We start from the raw sequence: 19187 nt of genomic DNA, 5'->3' as shown, positions 1-19187 counted from the left end.
TTCTCATAGACAGCCATGGAAACTAAATCCAATGTGAAACCTTTTCGTGATCTATTTCGCTATGATTTCTTTGGCAAATGTATGGGATGTCAACATAACAACAACAACAACGTACAACGGGGTAGTACAACGGTTCCACCCCAGTACCAGTACGTGATTCAGTTTCCTCGGCTATACCTACATGTACGCGTGCTAGAAATATAACATTGCAGTATTACATTGCATTTTGGTAGTTGAGCATCCCCAAAAAGAAGGCGAAGGCATGCATGCTTTAATTAAAATGAGAACAGTAAATTTCAATATACCTACAGGTTGATAAAAAAAATCCTGTACTATACTGTAACCCATATTAGGGCTACTGATTACTAATACGATATAAGTGGGAAAACATCGAAATTAGAAAATCTTCTTGCGACTCCACTTCCATACAAATCTTTTTTTTTTTCGAATCACAGTATTTTTCTACTTGGATCATATTAGTAATTAGTAGCCCTAATGTGGTTTAAAGTATACTTTAAACCACATTAGGGCTACTAATTGTACTATAGTACAGGGTTTTAATAACACCCTATACACATTTTTTTATACACACCTAAGAAATGGTACCTGGCTATGTATATGGCGAAAACGGGTAAACCGTATGAAGTTATAGAAGTTTCCCACGACTCAGAAACAGACACAAAATTTAAATCTATTGTCAAGAAGACATTAATATATAAGGCGTATTATTAAAATTAATGATTATATCATGGATAGAGAAATTTGGAAATAATTCCGATCCGCATTGGCGAGTGCTTACTCCAAATAGCGAATTGAGAACTGTTTTAAATATGTAATTGTGTTAAATACTTGTGATGTATAGATATCACTAAAATATGATTGTAAATCTGTTTACAAAATATACCTAGGTTTATTGCCAGACTCTTCTCAACAGAGGTTTTTACGAACCGGTGGTAAATTTTTTGACATTCATAAGTGCTTGTTACAATCTAAATTGAATAAAGATATTTTGACTTTGACTCAATATTTCATGTCAAAGCTTGTCTTAAGCAAAGTGCCAATCAGACTCGCGCACGAAGGGTTCCGTACCATCTATACTACTTCATTAGGATTAGCAAAAAAATTGCAAAAAAAAAATACATTTGTTGTATGGGGGCCCCTTAAATATTTATTCTGATCTATTTTTTGTTATATATGTAAAGAAATAGTATTAACATTTCTTTTTTTTAATTTTGTCGCGACTCACTCTATCGGTAAAGCAGCGCGGTACTGTGGCTGAAGCAGTTTGTATAGTCGGTAAAGCAGACTGTCCCGTCGATAAAACAGTGCTGTCAATACGAAGAGTTTGAGAGGTTATAAAAAGAATGATATGGCGAAAACGTAAATGCCGTAGTTAATTTATTTAGATTATTGTTAAAAGATTTAAGAAGTAATTGACACTGTGAATAATAAACGTTAAATGTCGTTTCTTTGTTTACAGGTAGGTTTTCCTTACTTTCAGAGCCCAAAAGGTGTTGTTTTGTTATAGAATATAAGTAACTCATTTAAATAAATCTTTGTTTACAGAGCAACACATCGTTTAATTCACTGTCAATAGAAAATCAACATTATAAAACGACATTTTTGTTTATTGGTGTGAATCAGAAATGGAGAAACTACGTTTCGAATTTACGGTGTTACCGGGAAGTGATGGCAAATCTAATATACTGGCCATAACCTCGATAACAACGAGCGAGGAGAAGGTGTATGCTATACCAGAAACACTACAAGCAGCTAGTCATCACAAGGATATATTGAAAACACCGGCCTACAGTAAAGTTAAAAACAGTTTAGCAAAAAGATATCAAACACGAAGGGTTTGGATTACACTAACAGAAGAACTGAAAAAAATCTACATGGATGAAGATGGTAATTTGCAATTTGGGGATCAGTTTTTAGAAGAAATGAACCCAGAACAACCTACTGCTGCGAGTGCAAAAGGAATGGATTCCTTGGAAAGGTTATTTGAAAAATTATTGGAAAACACACAGGAACCAAAACAACAAAACTTGAAATTTATTGCAGATAAGTTTGTAATTGAAAAGTTTACAAGCAAGAACCCAAACGCAAAACAATGGATTGATATTTTTGAAAAAGAGTGCATCCGCTTTAATGTCACAACAGACGAGGAAAAAATTGAATTACTCCGACTGTTTATGGACAAAAGTTGTGTAGATTGGTACAGTTCCATGATTATCAAATTGACTATTAACTCGGAGTGGTCAATATGGAAGAGCAAATTTTGTGAGTCATTCGCAAATAAAGGATGGAGCCCGGTAACGTATGCACTGTTGTTCAAATATAAAGATGGTTTATTACTGGATTATGCCATACGGAAAGAAAAACTGCTGTTGGATATGAGAAGATCGATTGATACAGGTACTTTGATAGATCTTATTGCGGCTGGTTTGCCAGAATTCATTCTGAATAGAATTGATCGAGAAACACTTAGAGATGCAGTGGATTTGTTTAACGAGCTAAGCAAGTATGAACATATGGTAAATAAGAAAAATTTACTAGTAAAAAGGAGATTTGGAGATGGAAATTTACCAAGGACGAATGATAAAAATGAAGAAAGAAGTCCATGTAAAATTTGCGAGAAATTGAATAAAGCTGGTCGTTATCACCCGGAAGCTATATGCTGGTTTAGAACAAAAGAAGGGGACAATACAAAGAGAAATTTCATTAAACACGTGAACAACTCTGTGATCGAAACGGAGTTGAATGAATCGGACCAAAAAAACGAGCAGTCACACCATTAATAAAAGTCAAACTACTGGTAAATGATATATTAGATATAAATGGAGTTTATGATTCAGGCTCAAATGTTTCCCTAATTAATTCTAAATTATTGAAAATAAAAGGAAAAGGAAACAATTTGAATGAAGCAGACTTAGTTACGATTAATGGTGTTAAGAAGACAAGTGGTTTGACTAATTTGAAAATAAAGATCTTAGACTTGGAGGAAAATGTGGATGTATATATTATAGAGGAACAAAACTTCAAATATGATTTTTTAATAGGACTTGACTTAATACAAACATTCAGGTTGATACAAAATGAAGACTTGAGAATAACCCAGAAACTACACTTGAAATGTGAAAATACCAACAAAATGGAAAGCATTGCTACCGAAGATAAGATGGAGTATAAAATAAAAATCGCAGATGAGCACAATATTAAAACTTCCGATAAATCCATAATTAATTTCAATGAACACGTTAAAGAAGATGACTTTGAAATGAAAGTAAACCATTTAGATGAACGTCAAAAATCTGAAATTAACAATTTAGTAAGCAAATATGAATCAGTTTTTGCCAGAAACAAATATGATGTAGGCACTGTCAATGGATATGAAGCAAGAATAGACCTATTAGTAGATAAATACTGTAGTAAGAGACCTTACAGATGCACTATAGAAGATAAAAAAGATAGAAGAGCAAATTGCAAAATTATTAGATAATAAGCTAATAGAGGAATCATACAGTCCATTTGGTGCACCGGTTACTCTTGCATATAAAAAGAAGATAACAGAAAATCCAGACTATGCATAGACTTCAGAGACTTAAATAAAATAATAATACCTCAAGCTCAGCCATTTCCCGTAATTGAAGACTTAATGATGAAGACTCGAAATTGTAGTTATTTTACTACATTAGACATCAACTCTGCATTTTGGTCTATACCTTTGCGAATTGAAGATAGGAATAAAACAGGATTTGTAACCCAGGAGGGACATTTCCAGTGGACTTGTCTACCTTTTGGACTTAAGACTTCGCCTGCAATTTTCCAAAGGATTTTAAGTAATATACTCAGAAAATACAAGCTTACTGATTTCGCCGTCAACTACATAGATGACCTCCTCATATTTTCAAAAACTTTTGCTGAGCATATGAAACATCTTACGCAATTACTTGAAGCCATCAAGACAGAAGGTTTTAGGCTAAAATTTACAAAATGCGCATTTGCCTCAGACTCGGTAAAATATCTAGGTCATATCATACAGAACAATTCAGTTAAACCAATTAAAGATAATTTGATTTCAATAAAGAATTTCCCAGTACCAAAAACGCAAAAAAATATAAGACAATTCCTAGGAAAAATTAACTTTTACCACGAATATATACCTAAGAGTGCAATAATATTGGACCCATTGCATAACTTACTACGGAAAAACCAAAAATTCGTTTGGTCAGAAGAATGTCAAAAAGCATTTGATACCATAAAGAACTTGCTATGTACTCAACCAGTACTAGAGATTTTTGACCAAGAATTACCTATAAATATTTACACTGATGCTTCATTGAAAGGTGTTGGAGCAATTTTAAAACAAGTACAGCCCGATGGAAAGGAAAAACCAGTAGCATACTTTTCAAAAAAACTTAATGAAGCACAAAAGAAAAAAAAAGCAATATATTTGGAATGCCTAGCCATTAAAGAAGCGGTCAAGTATTGGCAATACTGGTTAATAGGCAAAACATTCACGGTTTATTCAGATCATAAACCGCTAGAAAATATGAATTTGAAATCAAGAACTGACGAAGAACTAGGGGACTTGATATATTATCTATCACAATATGAATTTAAAATTATATACGCACCAGGAAGACAGAATTTAGAAGCAGACTGCCTTAGCAGGAATCCCGTATTAGAGCCAAATGAAAACACAGATGAGCAACTCAAAGTCGTGAACTTTATAAAACTGGACGATATTCTAACGGATCAGAAGGAAAATGAAGAAATACAAAAAAATAAAACAAGCTAATAGAAAAAGACAAGATCTACTTCAAAAAGGTTAAAAAAAAAGACAAAATAGTTATATCGGAAGAATTCAGCATAAAGATTTTAAAAACAATGCATAAAGACTTAGGTCATATCGGGATGGGACAGATGCAGAAGACAATGAGCCCGTTTTTTACAACTAGAAACTTGGCAAAAAACATAAGAACAGTTTGCAGGTCTTGTGAAATATGCATTAAGAACAAATCAAGGGGACACGAAAAATTTGGCTTTATGTCACATCTAGGTCCTGCCACGAAGCCATTTGAAATAATGTCTATAGACACAATTGGAGGTTTCGGAGGTTCAAGATCTACAAAGAAATATCTGCATCTTTTGGTAGATCACTTTACTAGGTATGCGTTCATCTTAACATCGAAAACTCAGAGTGCTAATGATTTTGTAAAACTGGTCATGAGCATACCGGACGTAGAGGACATTGGTATGATTTTAACCGACCAATACCCAGGAATAAATTCCATAGAATTTAAGACATTCTTAAAGAACAAACAGATAACCATGGTATTTACAGCAGTGAATGCTTCATTCTCAAACGGCCTTAATGAAAGGTTGAACCAAACATTGGTCAATAAAATTAGATGTAGGATAAATGAAGACGTAAAAAAAAAGGCTTGGACAACCATAGCTCATGAGTGTGTTAAGAAATATAATGAAACTTGCCACTCAGTTACCGGTTTTCCACCTACCTATCTTTTACATGGTACAGATGTCACAATTTTACCCGCGGAATTAACACAAAAAAAGTCACACAGTGATTGGATCAGAGACAGGGAAATTGCCCTTGAAAACACCAGAAAATCCCATGATTATAACAAAATAATGTTCGATAAAAACCGAAAATACTATGAATTTAACGTAGGGGACATGGTATATGTGGAAAATGGCAATAAGTTAAACAGGAGGAAGTTGGATGAACTAAGAATTGGACCATATAGGATTTTAAAAAAAGAATCTAATTCAATATACAAGATAGATACAGGCCATAAAAAAATGGAATCAAATCTTTTCCATATCACAAAATTGATACCAGTCTTACAATAGAATATCAAGAAGACGAAGTATAGAGTTATGAGTGTAATTGAAGGAAATTTTGCTAAAAAAAATTTCTTCCCTTGTGGGGGAGATGTAAAGAAATAGTATTAACATTTCTTTTTTTTAATTTTGTCGCGACTCACTCTATCGGTAAAGCAGCGCGGTACTGTGGCTGAAGCAGTTTGTATAGTCGGTAAAGCAGACTGTCCCGTCGATAAAACAGTGCTGTCAATACGAAGAGTTTGAGAGGTTATAAAAAGAATGATATGGCGAAAACGTAAATGCCGTAGTTAATTTATTTAGATTATTGTTAAAAGATTTAAGAAGTAATTGACACTGTGAATAATAAACGTTAAATGTCGTTTCTTTGTTTACAGGTAGGTTTTCCTTACTTTCAGAGCCCAAAAGGTGTTGTTTTGTTATAGAATATAAGTAACTCATTTAAATAAATCTTTGTTTACAGAGCAACACATCGTTTAATTCACTGTCAATAGAAAATCAACATTATATATATATATTATATCGACTACAGTTATACATAATCTGTGAAAATTTCAACTGTCTAACTATCATGGTTCATGAGATACAGCCTGGTGACAGACGGATGGACTGCGAATTAGTATAAAGTAGTAGGGTTACCGTTTATACCCTTTGAGTACGGAACCCTGAAGAGGCACAAAAAGCTAAACCATTATGTGGATACAAATGGGTGCGATGCGATATATGTATCACATGAGGAACCTTTCACAATAAAATACGAGTACACATTTGAACAGGAATACGAATCCATTGAATGTGCTTCCATTAATTTAAAGCACTTAATACAATTACTTTTCTTAATAAAACCATTTATATTTCAAGTGAGGTTTTTTATAAAGGTATATTTCTGTATTTTGTATAGCACGTTTAAAACATTACTAGCGGTATATTGGTACAAGTGGCATGCTAATGTTAGCGTATATTGATGCAAGTGATAAAAACGTTTATAAATCAATAGATGAAGGTAAAAGAGCATCTGTTTTATTGTTCATTGTTTTGTATTTCATCTAAAAATTCATATACAATATAAAAATATCGTTAGATCAGTAATCTACGCATTACGCCGTATACTGGAGCAAGTGGTAGTTAGCTCAGTATACCGCACAACTACAAGATGTAAAATACGCGTATAGTAGTGTATCTGCAATTTTCTCAAAACTATAAAAAATTTCAAAATTCCATTAATACAGGTAGAAAGCAAATATTTTCTTTGGAACCAATGCAAAATTTTGAAAAGTTATATCATCAAATGAGAAAGTTACAGGTTTTGGAACCTTTGAACAGCTCTCCTGTAAATTTATGATTATGCACTTGTACCAGTATACTTAGGAGGTGTCGATATGTACGAGTGACATACCGGATCTGTCTGTACGTTTATCACAACCAATTTGCTCCGAATGCACTGGGCCGATTTGATTGAAATTTGGTGTACTTTGGGCCGCTTGCACGATGAAGGGTTTAAAAATTAAATTGGTAGGCCTGGGTAAGGATGACAGTTTCAAAAATTTCGGCACTACTTCACCCGGGGTTAGCACTCGGAGTTACCTATATTAAAATTAACTGTAGTCCGCGTAAGTTCTGTTTATATTTTATGTACATTTATGTTGCCCAAACGAGAATGCACAAATCTGTAAATAAAAATAAAAATTACTCATTGTACCTGCTCGTACCTACTGTGTGATGTGACAAATTTAAGGTCCGGTTGGCAATCCCAGCAAAAAATATATTTCTTAATTTGTTATTTAAGAGCTACTTAAAAAAATAGATTAAAATGAAAATTGACCATTCTTTATTATCCTTTACCTTAAAACTTACTTTTCCTTAATATAATTTACTAAATAGGTTCATATTTTTTTTATTTGCCGATTATTGATAAGTCAACAAAATAAATATTATATGAACATTCACAAAATCAGGGTAAATTATAAAATAAAAATCAGCTTTACAAACATGTAACAGTATGGTGACGCAAATATACTTAGCGGCACAAAATTTGGCCCACTCTACATACAAAATTAAAATTACCTATTACTGCATACATTTGAGGACCTGATTTTTCACCGCTCAGTATATAAAAGAAACTAAGTTATTTTATGCAAGAGTAATAGCATATTTGTTATCAAATTCCCCGATAGATGGTGCCAAGTATATATTAAAATAATACATAATTTTTATCCGAGTCATCATCACCATCCTATCCTAGCCCAAGTCCCACTGCGGGCACAAGCCTGCTCTCAGAATGAGAAAACTTGGGCCGTATTACACGCGGGCCTACTTAATTTTTCTAAAAATAGTTCACCTACATAGGAGCAACCCTAAGAACAGGGTGAAACCTTTTTTAAAACTAATCCCCAAAATAATGAAGGAATGAGGAAATATTGTAAATGCACAAAAAAAACCTTAAATATCACGAATAAATGTTTTATATCTTACTTTTATAACAAACTATGTATCTGTTTTTCTGTCTGTCTGTCCTTTACCTTTCACATTGAAGCTGCTAAACTAATTTTTATTGAATTTGATATGGAGATAGTTTGTGACTCTAGAAACCACATAGGATAGTTTTTATCATAAAAATTGCATACTTCCCATGGGATACCAATAAATGAATTCTTCGCAGAGCAACAGCTAGTAAAAAATATTTTTTTAAAACTAATCCGAAGCTGAAAAATATCACAGTCTGAAAAGTATGAAATAAAAAATATTTTGTGTAAAATTCCTATCTACAAACTTTAGAGAATATCAGTAGGTAATCGCATATCATCTAAAATTTTGGATAAGAATGTATTTTATTGTTTTATACTTTTCAGACCGGGATATTTTTCGTTGTAAAAAAACGTAGTTATGAATATAACAGGCATAGCATGCATCCGCCTAAAGAGAGATTTCTCTATTCTAGTGTCCTCCACGCTTTACAGGGTAAATCGTATATGGAACCATCTTGGCGTGTTTGATTCCCACTGGTGTGTTTTAAAAAAAATGTATTTAGAATAGAATAATAGGTACTACATACGTCGCATAAGAAATATTCTCCTACTACTTATCTAAATCAAGCAAATTAATAACTGTGTGCCAAACTTGTATTTGAGACGTTCATACATCCCTATTTACGTTTTATTGTCAGTATTGCATATATATTCGTTTTTGGTTAATTTTAAGAGTCCTTAATACCCACTTGTGTCCTACCTTAAAAAGTTTTAGTTTTGGCACAAAAGGTGTACCGGTTTCAAGTGAAAGCGGTCTAGGCGCGAATATGTTTTGAACTATAATTATTATCATATTAATAAAGAAATTGTCAAGAACAGCGCCATCTAATGCGAATGTCAGACAATTAGAAAAGTATCTAATTCCAACTTTAAATGTCAGAGGGCGCTGTTATGTATGGGAAACTAATTAACATTAAATTACAAGTTATTTCATGAAAATTGAGAGGAAACAAACATTGAAATTGAATGTAATGATTGTATATATTATTATTGTATGAGTTTCAGCAAAATATTGGTTATAAAAACATTCTACATTAAGGTAAAAATGCATGAAACAGAAATTATTATGTTTGTCATGATTACATGAAATATATCCAAAATGCAAGGAAAATTCGAATTAAATAAGATTATATAGGAGATGAGCTTTCTTTTAACCAAGTTTCGTTTCATTCTGTTCAGTAATTAAGTCACAATTAAGCTTCAAAATTATGATGTTATTTAGTATTGAGCGGGTAGCGGACATATTTGGTTAGGGCTGTGACAAGGCTGGTGAGGCCATTGAGGCGGTAGATGCTCGAGACGCCCGTGAGGTCAAAGAAGACAGTGAGGCCATTGACGACGTTGAGGCTGAAAGGGCTGAAATACTATAAATAGGAGTGGAATCGTAGGCCCGGGGCATTCAGTATTTGGTCTGACTTAAATGAGTGCAGAAGGGCTTGGGGTTCAGTCTGAAGCGATTTTAAATTTACGCGCGTTCTTTGGGGATTTTTGCAGTATAAATTTATTTGGATCTTTAATCATTTCACATTTTATTATTCGGAACTTTACATAGTCTATTTGGGTATTAATATAAATTGCAGAGTGAGTATTGTCTTATAAAATGGATATATTTTTTAGTCAGACGGATTATAGTTTGCTACTGATAATAGTGGTAAATTATTATCTTCATTTCAATTATGTTTGAAATATTTAAGTTTTAGAGGAATTATTTTTCTTTTCTGTGAGAATTTGGTTTACTATTTTCCATAGATAGTGAATTATTTTCTTACGCAATTGTACTAACCCATTTATATTTTCTGTGTCCTTTCCCTATAAACGGGTGGCGTCTGGTTCATCATAACGTAACTTGGTGTAGCTAGACAACTTGTAAGACTCGAAACCTAACATGATTGAAAATACACACTGAAATATAGATGCACAGAAAAACCAGAAAAATAAGACCAGCACTGGGAATCGAACCCAGGTCCTCGGTATTCCGTACCGCGTGCTATACCGCTACACCACTGCTGGTCAACGGTACAGACACGAATTTCCCCTATGCACCACATATCTCAGCTTGCTTTTTTCTTATTTAGCCACTTAAGCAGTGACGCTAGCGACATCTATACCGTAGCCCTCATCGAGAAACTTTCGGCATTCTATTGGAGCTAACCGCTCACCCGGACAAGAGATATCGTTATTAAGCAATCAAATTAAGATTGTTTTTTTGGAATCTTTTTAATACCGAGAACCTGGGTTCGATTCCCAGTGCTGGTCTTATTTTTCTGGTTTTTCTGTGCATCTATATTTCAGTTTGTATTTTCAATTTAGGTTTTACGGGATGACCGTAAAAGTAAAAATTTGGAATTGAAATAAAAAATACAAAAAGATTCCAAAAAACCAATCTTATCTTAACATGGTGTCAACGTAAGGTAATGCAAGTCACCTGTCTACCTGAAATGAGTGGGCGTTTCAGAGGCAGAGAGACGAAAGTCGATCTGTCTAGTCACCCATCCGGAATACTGTCTAACATTATAACGAGCTTGTAGGACTTTGATCTAGACCGTGCTTCTGGCGCGTCTTTTTATAATTGGAATTCAGTATTACGGTCCCTTATCTATATATTTATTTATGAACACCTGTAAGTATCCAGTCCGCTGGCTCCCTCTTCTTAGGGGCTATATTGCCAGGAAGCTAGCAACATTTAGGTCTGCGTGTTAGGGCAGTAACACACCGTCCTCATTATTAGGAAAGCTAGCAAGGTACTGCATTGCACCGTGCGGCCTTACATTATAATTACTTGATTGAATGAGTCAAAACATTAGGCAATTAATGGTAGGTATCTATAGGGACTTGTATATTATTATATGTGTATTATCAATGTACAGTAGAGTTTACTGGTGAATGAGTCGGAAGATTGGGCAAGTTCACCGGTAAGCTTATAAACAAGGAATGAGTCATAAGGTTAGGCTTTCTACTGATATTCTGCGGTAGGGTATACATGCGAATGACTCATAAGGTTAGGCGAGTTCACTGGTAACCTATTGTAAGTTAAGTATAACATTTGCCATAGAATTGTATCTGTACTTATGACTTTGTCATGTACCGTTGTTAGTGCGTAGGTTTTCTGATCTGCAATATACCTCTTCTAAAGGGGAATATTGTTGTATTTGGAGATACTGGTGGGTTCTTAGGTGATGGTATATGGATTTAAAACAGATTTGGCGGAACCCCCAGGGGCATTGTGCCCCCGGTATCAGTCCGAAATACACTTTCAATTCATATCCTAAAGTTTGAGAGTTCCCGAGAAAAATACTTTTCTACATAGTTTGCTTAATCATATAATAGTTATTCCATTCTTACTTTTCACTTGAATTATTTTGGGTTACTCAGCGCACACAACGTAGGTTCTACATATATCACTAGACGATTCACATGGCCACTTTAGCTAATATTCATAAGTAGGAGTATTTACCTGAACAAAGTTTTACTAGTTAGTTAAACATTAAGAGTTGATAAGTTTTACTGATAAGTATGTTAAATAATTAGTTTAATTATAAGCACAAGATAGATATAAGTATCAGCAGCAAGAATCATCATCATCAGTTCGGTTTTAGTAGGGAGCAGTTACAAAGGGAAGCTGCCATTGCCAAACCACGAAATGACGCCACCAAAATTACAAGCAATTTGAAGAACAACAAGACGTTTTAACAAGTCATCATGACCTTAACAATGAAATTGCGTACTGATTACATCATTAGGCACGGTCAATTTCACGACAGTATTACTATCTTTATTATACATATATAGGTAGACAAATCATCACTTGCTGTTCTAGACGAGGTGAAGAGTAGAAGGGTGTTAGATAATAACAATATCTTCAATTATTGGTCATGGATTTTTGGCCATGCAACGAATCTCTACCCCTACTTGCAACTGAAGTCGTCCAAAGCAGTGGATCTGCATTTACTTTCGCCGTGAATACTATAATAGCAGCACATTGTTCCCTAACGACACCTCTACAATGGCCACCAGACAAAAGAAGCGAAATACTGGCAGGTGAATAGTTAATTCCTTCGTTCTAGTTTATGACATGAAATCACACGAGTACTCGTAGTATAAATTTTTGTATTTTGGCCATTCCAGATCCAGAATTTGACTTCATTATTGTAGGAGCTGGCTCAGCGGGTTCCGTCATAGCAAATCGGCTAAGTGAGAACCCAGACTGGAAAATCCTTTTAGTGGAAGCCGGAGACGATCCAACCTTAGATACTGAGGTAAGTCCTTAAAATTTAAGACGTGAAATTACGAAATAACTAATTATGCTATAAGATATGCTGCTATCAATATAAGTTTATAAAAATATCGGAACCGAATAATCAAAATTGTCTATAAACTTGTTTTAGTTGGTGGGTGCATTCTTCAATTTATTTCATTCACAAAATGACTGGCAATATCGCACTGAACCGGGGCAAAACTACTGTCTCAGCTCAAAAAACAGTCAATGCTACTGGCCGCGGGGCAAAACTTTAGGAGGAAGTAGCAGCATAAATGCTATGTTTTATGTACGCGGTCATAAAGAAGATTTCAATGAATGGAATGATATGGGAAACGAAGGTTGGAGTTACGATGAGGTGTTACCATACTTCAAGAAGAGTCAAGCTTTACACGATGATCTTATATCAAAAGATGAAAAAGAGAAATACCACAACGAAGACGGACTGCTAAACATTGGAAGGCACACTGGGTCACATAATTTGAGCAACGTAATATTAAATGCTTATGAGGAGATTGGGGTACCAATCGTCCAAGATTTATCAGGAAAAGATACAGTGGGAGCTTTAAAAACATTGGCCACGGCTTACAAGGGACGTCGCCAGAGCGCAGCTCGTGCATTTTTGACACCCGCTAGAGAAAGAAGCAATTTGTTTGTCTTAAAAAAAACTTTAGTCACTAAGATAATTTTTAGAGAAAATTCTAAAGTTGCTATTGGAATTGAAGTTCAGAAAGAAATGGAGATTAATATTATCAAAGTGCGAAAAGAAATTATACTCTCTGCGGGTGCTATTAACACACCTCAATTATTAATGCTATCCGGTATTGGTCCACGAGAGCATCTCGAAGAGATGGGCATAGATATTGTTGAAGATTTACCTGTGGGACTTAATTTACAAGATCATGTAGTTGTTTCAAACTTAATAAACCTAAACATCGACATGTTACCGCTTGACAAAGAAACTTACAGTATTTTTATGACAGAGTTTGTTACAAAACAAACCGGATTTTTTACCAACCTTGGACCAACGGAAGTTATTTCCTTCCTCAATGTATTTGATCTCAACGACATGATACCAAACATTCAGTTTCACCATATCCTTCTTCCACCGAAATCAAAAGAGATTTTGGACATTTACAAAGCACACGAATTTGATGATAACACACTGAATATTATATATGAGCTCAACGAGCAATATCCTTTACTTTTGTTCTGGTCGGTTTTGCTTAAACCAAACTCTCTAGGAGTAATAAAATTAAAAAGTAAAGATCCTTATGAGAAACCTCTGATTAACGCTAATTACTTTGATGACGCTTTTGATGTGGAGACAATTGTACAAAGCATGGAATTTGTGTCTTATTTGACAGAAACTTTTGCATTACAACAGTATAACGCATCTTTAGTTCGCTTGCCGTTTACGAGCTGTGAGAATTTTGCCTTCAAGAGTAAGAAATATTTTGAATGCATTGCTCGTCATTTAACTTCAACTTTATACCATCCAGTAGGTACTGTTAAAATGGGTCCCTATGAAGACGTCACCTCTGTCGTCAGCCCTGAGTTAAGAGTCCATGGAATGCTTAACTTGAGGGTGGCGGATGCAAGCATTATGCCACGAATCGTGAGAGCAAATACAAATGCTGCTACAATTATGATCGGTGAAAAGGTTTCCGATATGATTAAGGATTATTGGGAATGGGATTGACACATCATTATTGATTAATATGAATAACATTGTAAAATATCAACGCTAGAAATATATTAGTTTCCCTTAAAAAAATTTTTTTTTTTAATTTAACGTCAGTCTTTAGTTAATTAAGATAAATAAATAAATATCGTGGGTACTTGACACGAATTTTATTGACCTAGTCCTAAACTAAGCAAGTCTTGTACTGTGGATACTAGGCAACGGATAAACCTTTATATAGAAAAATACATACTTAAATACATATTATTATTAAACATCCAAGACTCGAGAACAAACATTCGTATTATTCATACAACTGCCCCGGTCAGGAATCGAACCCGGGACCTCAAGCTTCGTAGTAAGATTCTCTAACCACTTGGCCATCCAAACGCATAAATTCTACTAATCCAAACAGAAAGAGTCCAGGGTTAGAAACACTAAATAAATTTACACTGATCTGTTTTAGCCCATTTTTATTGCTTGTTTTAACTTATTGGGTATTTCTGTAGCGCTGCTTCTTGGTGCTCATGATCAATAAAAATATATCAGAAATAATGTTCCTGGTCGTAATTGCTCGCAGATAATGGCCAGGAACATAAAATTTAGCTTTATTTATACAATCCAAAGCAGTTAGTGAAACATGATATGGGTGGAGTTAACCACTGTCGGGAACACGTGACTACTTACAGTGCTTTAAAAGCGAATGTAAATCATATTTTTATTGATCCAATTAATTCATTTAATATTAACAATGCTCCGCGAGCGACCTGCTATAAATTGAAACGGCGCCTGTTTATGCAAATATGTAATTAATTGTTTTTATTTTTTTATAAAAAATAGGTTACGTAGGTACTGATAATGAGTGCAGTTAGTTATAGTTCCAAGTTAAGTTAGGTCCCCAAAAAATCTAGGTATGTTTTTTGTAAGTAATAGTATGAAGAAATATTTTAAAAAATTTAGTTATTTGTTTTAGTAATACCCAACATCCTTCTACCCTATTAATATTATAAATGAGCATGTTTGTGAAGATGTTTGGCTATTCGGATTTTGGATGGTTTTACATTCGCACAATAATGGCAGAACAGATTGAGATGAAACTTGGCAATTAGATATAGATATAGGGATACTTTATTATCTCGGTTATGCATGCTTGTGGGATAATATTTTAATTTTAAATAAGAATAGAGGGCGCTTTCCATGAAAGTTGTAGTAGGCTTTCAAAGAGACTACGTGTTAACTTGTGCTTTAAAAATGTTACCATAACCTTTTTTTAAAAGCTTTTTCACTTCTCATGCCCTTAAAATGTTACTTTAGGCTCTGCATATCGGGACTAAAGCTCCTTTTTATTCTCGAGGGATTAAAGTTTTTTTTTTAATTTTTGTGTGAAACCCTTAAACAGCCAACACGGTGTTTGTGAATGGAGGATTTTTAGGCGTGGAAATAACCTTAAAATGGCAATTGTGCAAAAATATTCAAAAAACACGATTTCATTTCATAAAACACAATTAATGACTACGAATATGAATCTATTCAATTATATTAAGGACTAGCCATTACCCGCGACTCCGTCCGCGTAGAATTCGGTTTTCACTATCCCGCGGGAACTATGGCATTTTCCGGGTTAAAAACTATCCTTCCCCGGGACGCAAACTATCTGTATAACGAATTTCATCTTAATTGTTTCAGCGGTTTGCACGTGATGAAGTAACAAATAAACAAACAGACTTACAAACTTTCGCATTTATTATACTAGCTTTTACCCGCGGCTTCGCACGCGTAAACTATTCGGCCTGGTAGTTGTAATTGAAATTTTCGGGATTTTACAAAATTCCCCTGGAAATTCCCAAAATTTATATCGTGGTCTTCATTGAGGTTGTGTTGTGAATGAACTGTACAAAATTCATGACTCTAAACCCAGTGCTGAAATTTCAAATTTTTTTCCCTATCCAAATTCAAATCATTTATTCAGTAAATAGGCCGCAATGGGCACTTTTACACGTCATTGTTTAAACTACCAGCGCTTTCGGAAAGACCCTTACTGCCAAGTATAATGCGCCGCAAGAAACTTGGCAGTATTTTTTTTCTAAATTAAATTATTACAAATAAAATACTTAAAAACTACAGTATACAATTAAAGAAAAAATTACAAAATAATAATAATAATAATACAGGGATGTATGGGGTCCCTTAGTTACAAAACTATCCCGTGGGAATATCGGGATAAAAAGTAGCGTATGTGTTATTCCAGACGTCCGGCTACCTACATACTAAATTTCATGCCTCTAAGCCCAGCGGTTGTTATTTCGACATTTTATACCTACGTATCCCGTGGGAATATCGGGTCAAAAAGTCATCTATGTGTTTTTCTAGACATCCAGCTACCTACATACCAAATTTCATGACTCTAAGCTCAGTGGTTATTATTTCAAGATTTTATCCCTATCCCGTGGGAATATCGGGGTAAAAAATAGCCTATGTATTATTCCAGAGGTCCAGCTACCTACATATCAAATTTCATGGCTCTAAGCCCAGTAGTTGTTATTTCGAAATTTTATCCCTAGGTATCCCGTGGGAATATCGGGTCGAAAAGTCGCTTATGTGTTATTCCAGACGTCCAGCTACCTACATACCAAATTTCGTGACTCTAAGCCCAGCGGTTATTACTTCGAGATTTTATCCCTATCCCGTGGGAATATCGGGATAAAAGTAGCCTATGTGTTATTCCAGAGGTCCAGCTACCTACATATTTAATTTCATGGCTCTGAGCCCAACGGTTGTTATTTCAAGATTTTATCCCTAAGTATCCCGTGGGAATATCGGGTCAAAAAGTCGCCTATGTGTTATTCCAGACGTCCAGCTATCAACATACCAAATTTCATGACTCTAAGCTCAGCGGTTATTATTCCAAGATTTTATCCCTATCCCGTGGGAATATCGGGGTAAAAAATAGCCTATGTGTTATTCCAGAGGTCCAGCTACCTGTCCATTAGTCGAGCGTACGTTTTTAAAAAGCAATAGGTATGTATTGTAATTAAGAACAAAACATTGTTTTTTTTCCGCATTTAAAGTGGAAGTAGAGTGTTTAACGCGAGACTAAACATCTCGTGTCATTAAGGCTTGTTTTAGTCACTTGTTGAACAATCTACTATATTTAAATTGCAATGTATCTTGTATCTATGTAAAGCCTGGCCAGAAATATATGACTATTCGCCATGTTGCGGAATTTCATTGGAACTAATGTCTTACACTGGCAATAATTTTAATGATTGTCAGTGTCACTGTGGCAGTTTCTTTGAACAATAACAGTAAAGGCCCAAAACGATTAGTAGTCAACAACGGATCATTGTAAATAATGTTTATAATAAACTACTGAAAAAAACGCTTGGGAAATGAAACTATTTCACTACAAAACCTTTCCAAATTAACATCAGATTTAACAGGTAAACGTAGACAAGTCAAGATGTTATTGTTCCGACTATACTGAACTATTGCCATATAAATAAGAACAATAGCGCCCTCTTGACAATAGTCATATATTTTTGGTTTACCTTTATGTGCGTGCGGGTCAAATCTTGCAAGTTAAATTAGATTCACGCCCACGCGATTGGGCCGCCGGTACCAGCACTATGACCATCATTTTCTTTTTTGTAATTAGACCCCTGAAGAACCGCCATACTGGTACAAATCATCTAATATTCTGTGTCACTCACCATCTCCCGGTCCATATCGTCCATCCTCCATCGTCCATCGTCGATCCTCGTCCATCGTCTACCGCCCATCGTCCTTTGTTCATCGCGTCCATTCTCTCTTCCATCCACATCCTCATCTCATCTGAGGCACACGCACTCACACGCACACACACAAACACACACACACAAACACACACACACACACAAACATACACACTAGTATACGTTCAATAAACTCATTGCTGTGTAACTTTGTAATCGCAAGTATTTATATGGGATTACAAATTTACTTATGCAGTTTATATAACTGAAACGTGACTGAAATTGCAACATTTTCGATGTTTCTGTGATGATATAGGCTAAAAACTAATTATATTTAAAATTTGGAGCTTGTGGGTTTGCTAGAAGTACCTTAGAAATAAGATGATCGTGAGTCAGTGCAGTAGGTATGTCAGTGACAAAAGTGAGGAACTTTAGCATACATGTAATAGTTGTAATTCTACATGTTCAAATTGAATGTTATTGATAATATATTTAAGTCCCATTAGGCCCTATAGGTACCTAAAAATTCAGGGTTCTAGCTTTACCCATAACAAAATTACAGGATGTTGAAAATAGCCTGAATGGCCTCGAGAAAAGTATGGTACGGCCGTGCCTTTGTTTTTGTTTTGCTCGACTTCGCGACTTGCCCCCATATATATAATATGTAATAAAAGTTGTTCGTTCAAAGTTCTTTGAAAGCGGGTCAAGCTCGTTAGTACGAAATACTGACCTTGACTGTCCTCATAACCACGCATTATAGGTACCTACTTGCGTTGCGTTCAAATAATAAATGTTTTGATCGTTACTTCTGGCCAGTTTTACACAGATATTGACTGCCAGACGTACGTAGTTGTCTAGAAGCACCATTCCATTAGAAAAGCGACTGATAAATTTAATCAGAACTTATAGCAATACTTCCTTTAGTTTAAGTTCCATTTTCAGGAATTAAAATTAAAATAGATTTTAGTTTTTTTTTTTGAGGATATAGGTTAAGGTATACCGTAGGCGCCGTAGGGCCGTAATTCATGTGCGGAATTACATTTGAAATTTACCACGAGCTTTGCGGTGAAGGAAAACATCGTGAGGAAACCTGCACTAACCTGCGAAGCAATTCAATGGTG

The 19187-nt window shown here is 34.8% G+C and overlaps 2 protein-coding genes across 2 annotated transcripts; both read left to right on the top strand.

Annotated features, from left to right (window-relative positions):
- Positions 1–1217: 1217 nt before the first annotated feature.
- LOC141445547 (uncharacterized) lies at positions 1218–3464 on the top strand. Its single transcript, XM_074111382.1, has 2 exons — positions 1218–1480; positions 1567–3464. The coding sequence occupies exon 2, from the start codon at positions 1647–1649 to the stop codon at positions 2799–2801; it is 1155 nt and encodes a 384-aa protein (XP_073967483.1). The 5' UTR covers positions 1218–1480; positions 1567–1646; the 3' UTR covers positions 2802–3464.
- An 8775-nt stretch (positions 3465–12239) lies between these two features.
- LOC141445546 (glucose dehydrogenase [FAD, quinone]-like) lies at positions 12240–14385 on the top strand. The gene is made up of 3 exons (XM_074111381.1): positions 12240–12434; positions 12522–12652; positions 12782–14385. Exons 1-3 carry the CDS (start codon positions 12269–12271, stop codon positions 14351–14353), a joined length of 1869 nt encoding a protein of 622 aa, XP_073967482.1. The 5' UTR covers positions 12240–12268; the 3' UTR covers positions 14354–14385.
- The last annotated feature ends 4802 nt before the right edge of the window (positions 14386–19187 follow it).

The sequence above is a fragment of the Choristoneura fumiferana genome, chromosome 2 (assembly GCF_025370935.1).
Source record: "Choristoneura fumiferana chromosome 2, NRCan_CFum_1, whole genome shotgun sequence".
NCBI lineage: Eukaryota > Metazoa > Arthropoda > Insecta > Lepidoptera > Tortricidae > Choristoneura > Choristoneura fumiferana.
This window is presented reverse-complemented; position numbering and strand designations above follow the sequence as displayed.

Coding starts and splice junctions, on each gene's coding strand:
- LOC141445547 (XM_074111382.1), top strand. CDS start 1,647: ATGGAGAAACTACGTTTCGAATTTACGGTGTTACCGGGAAGTGATGGC.
- LOC141445546 (XM_074111381.1), top strand. CDS start 12,269: ATGGATTTTTGGCCATGCAACGAATCTCTACCCCTACTTGCAACTGAA. Junction 12,435..12,521: donor AAGAAGCGAAATACTGGCAG/GTGAATAGTTAA, acceptor TGGCCATTCCAG/ATCCAGAATTTGACTTCATT. Junction 12,653..12,781: donor ATCCAACCTTAGATACTGAG/GTAAGTCCTTAA, acceptor AACTTGTTTTAG/TTGGTGGGTGCATTCTTCAA.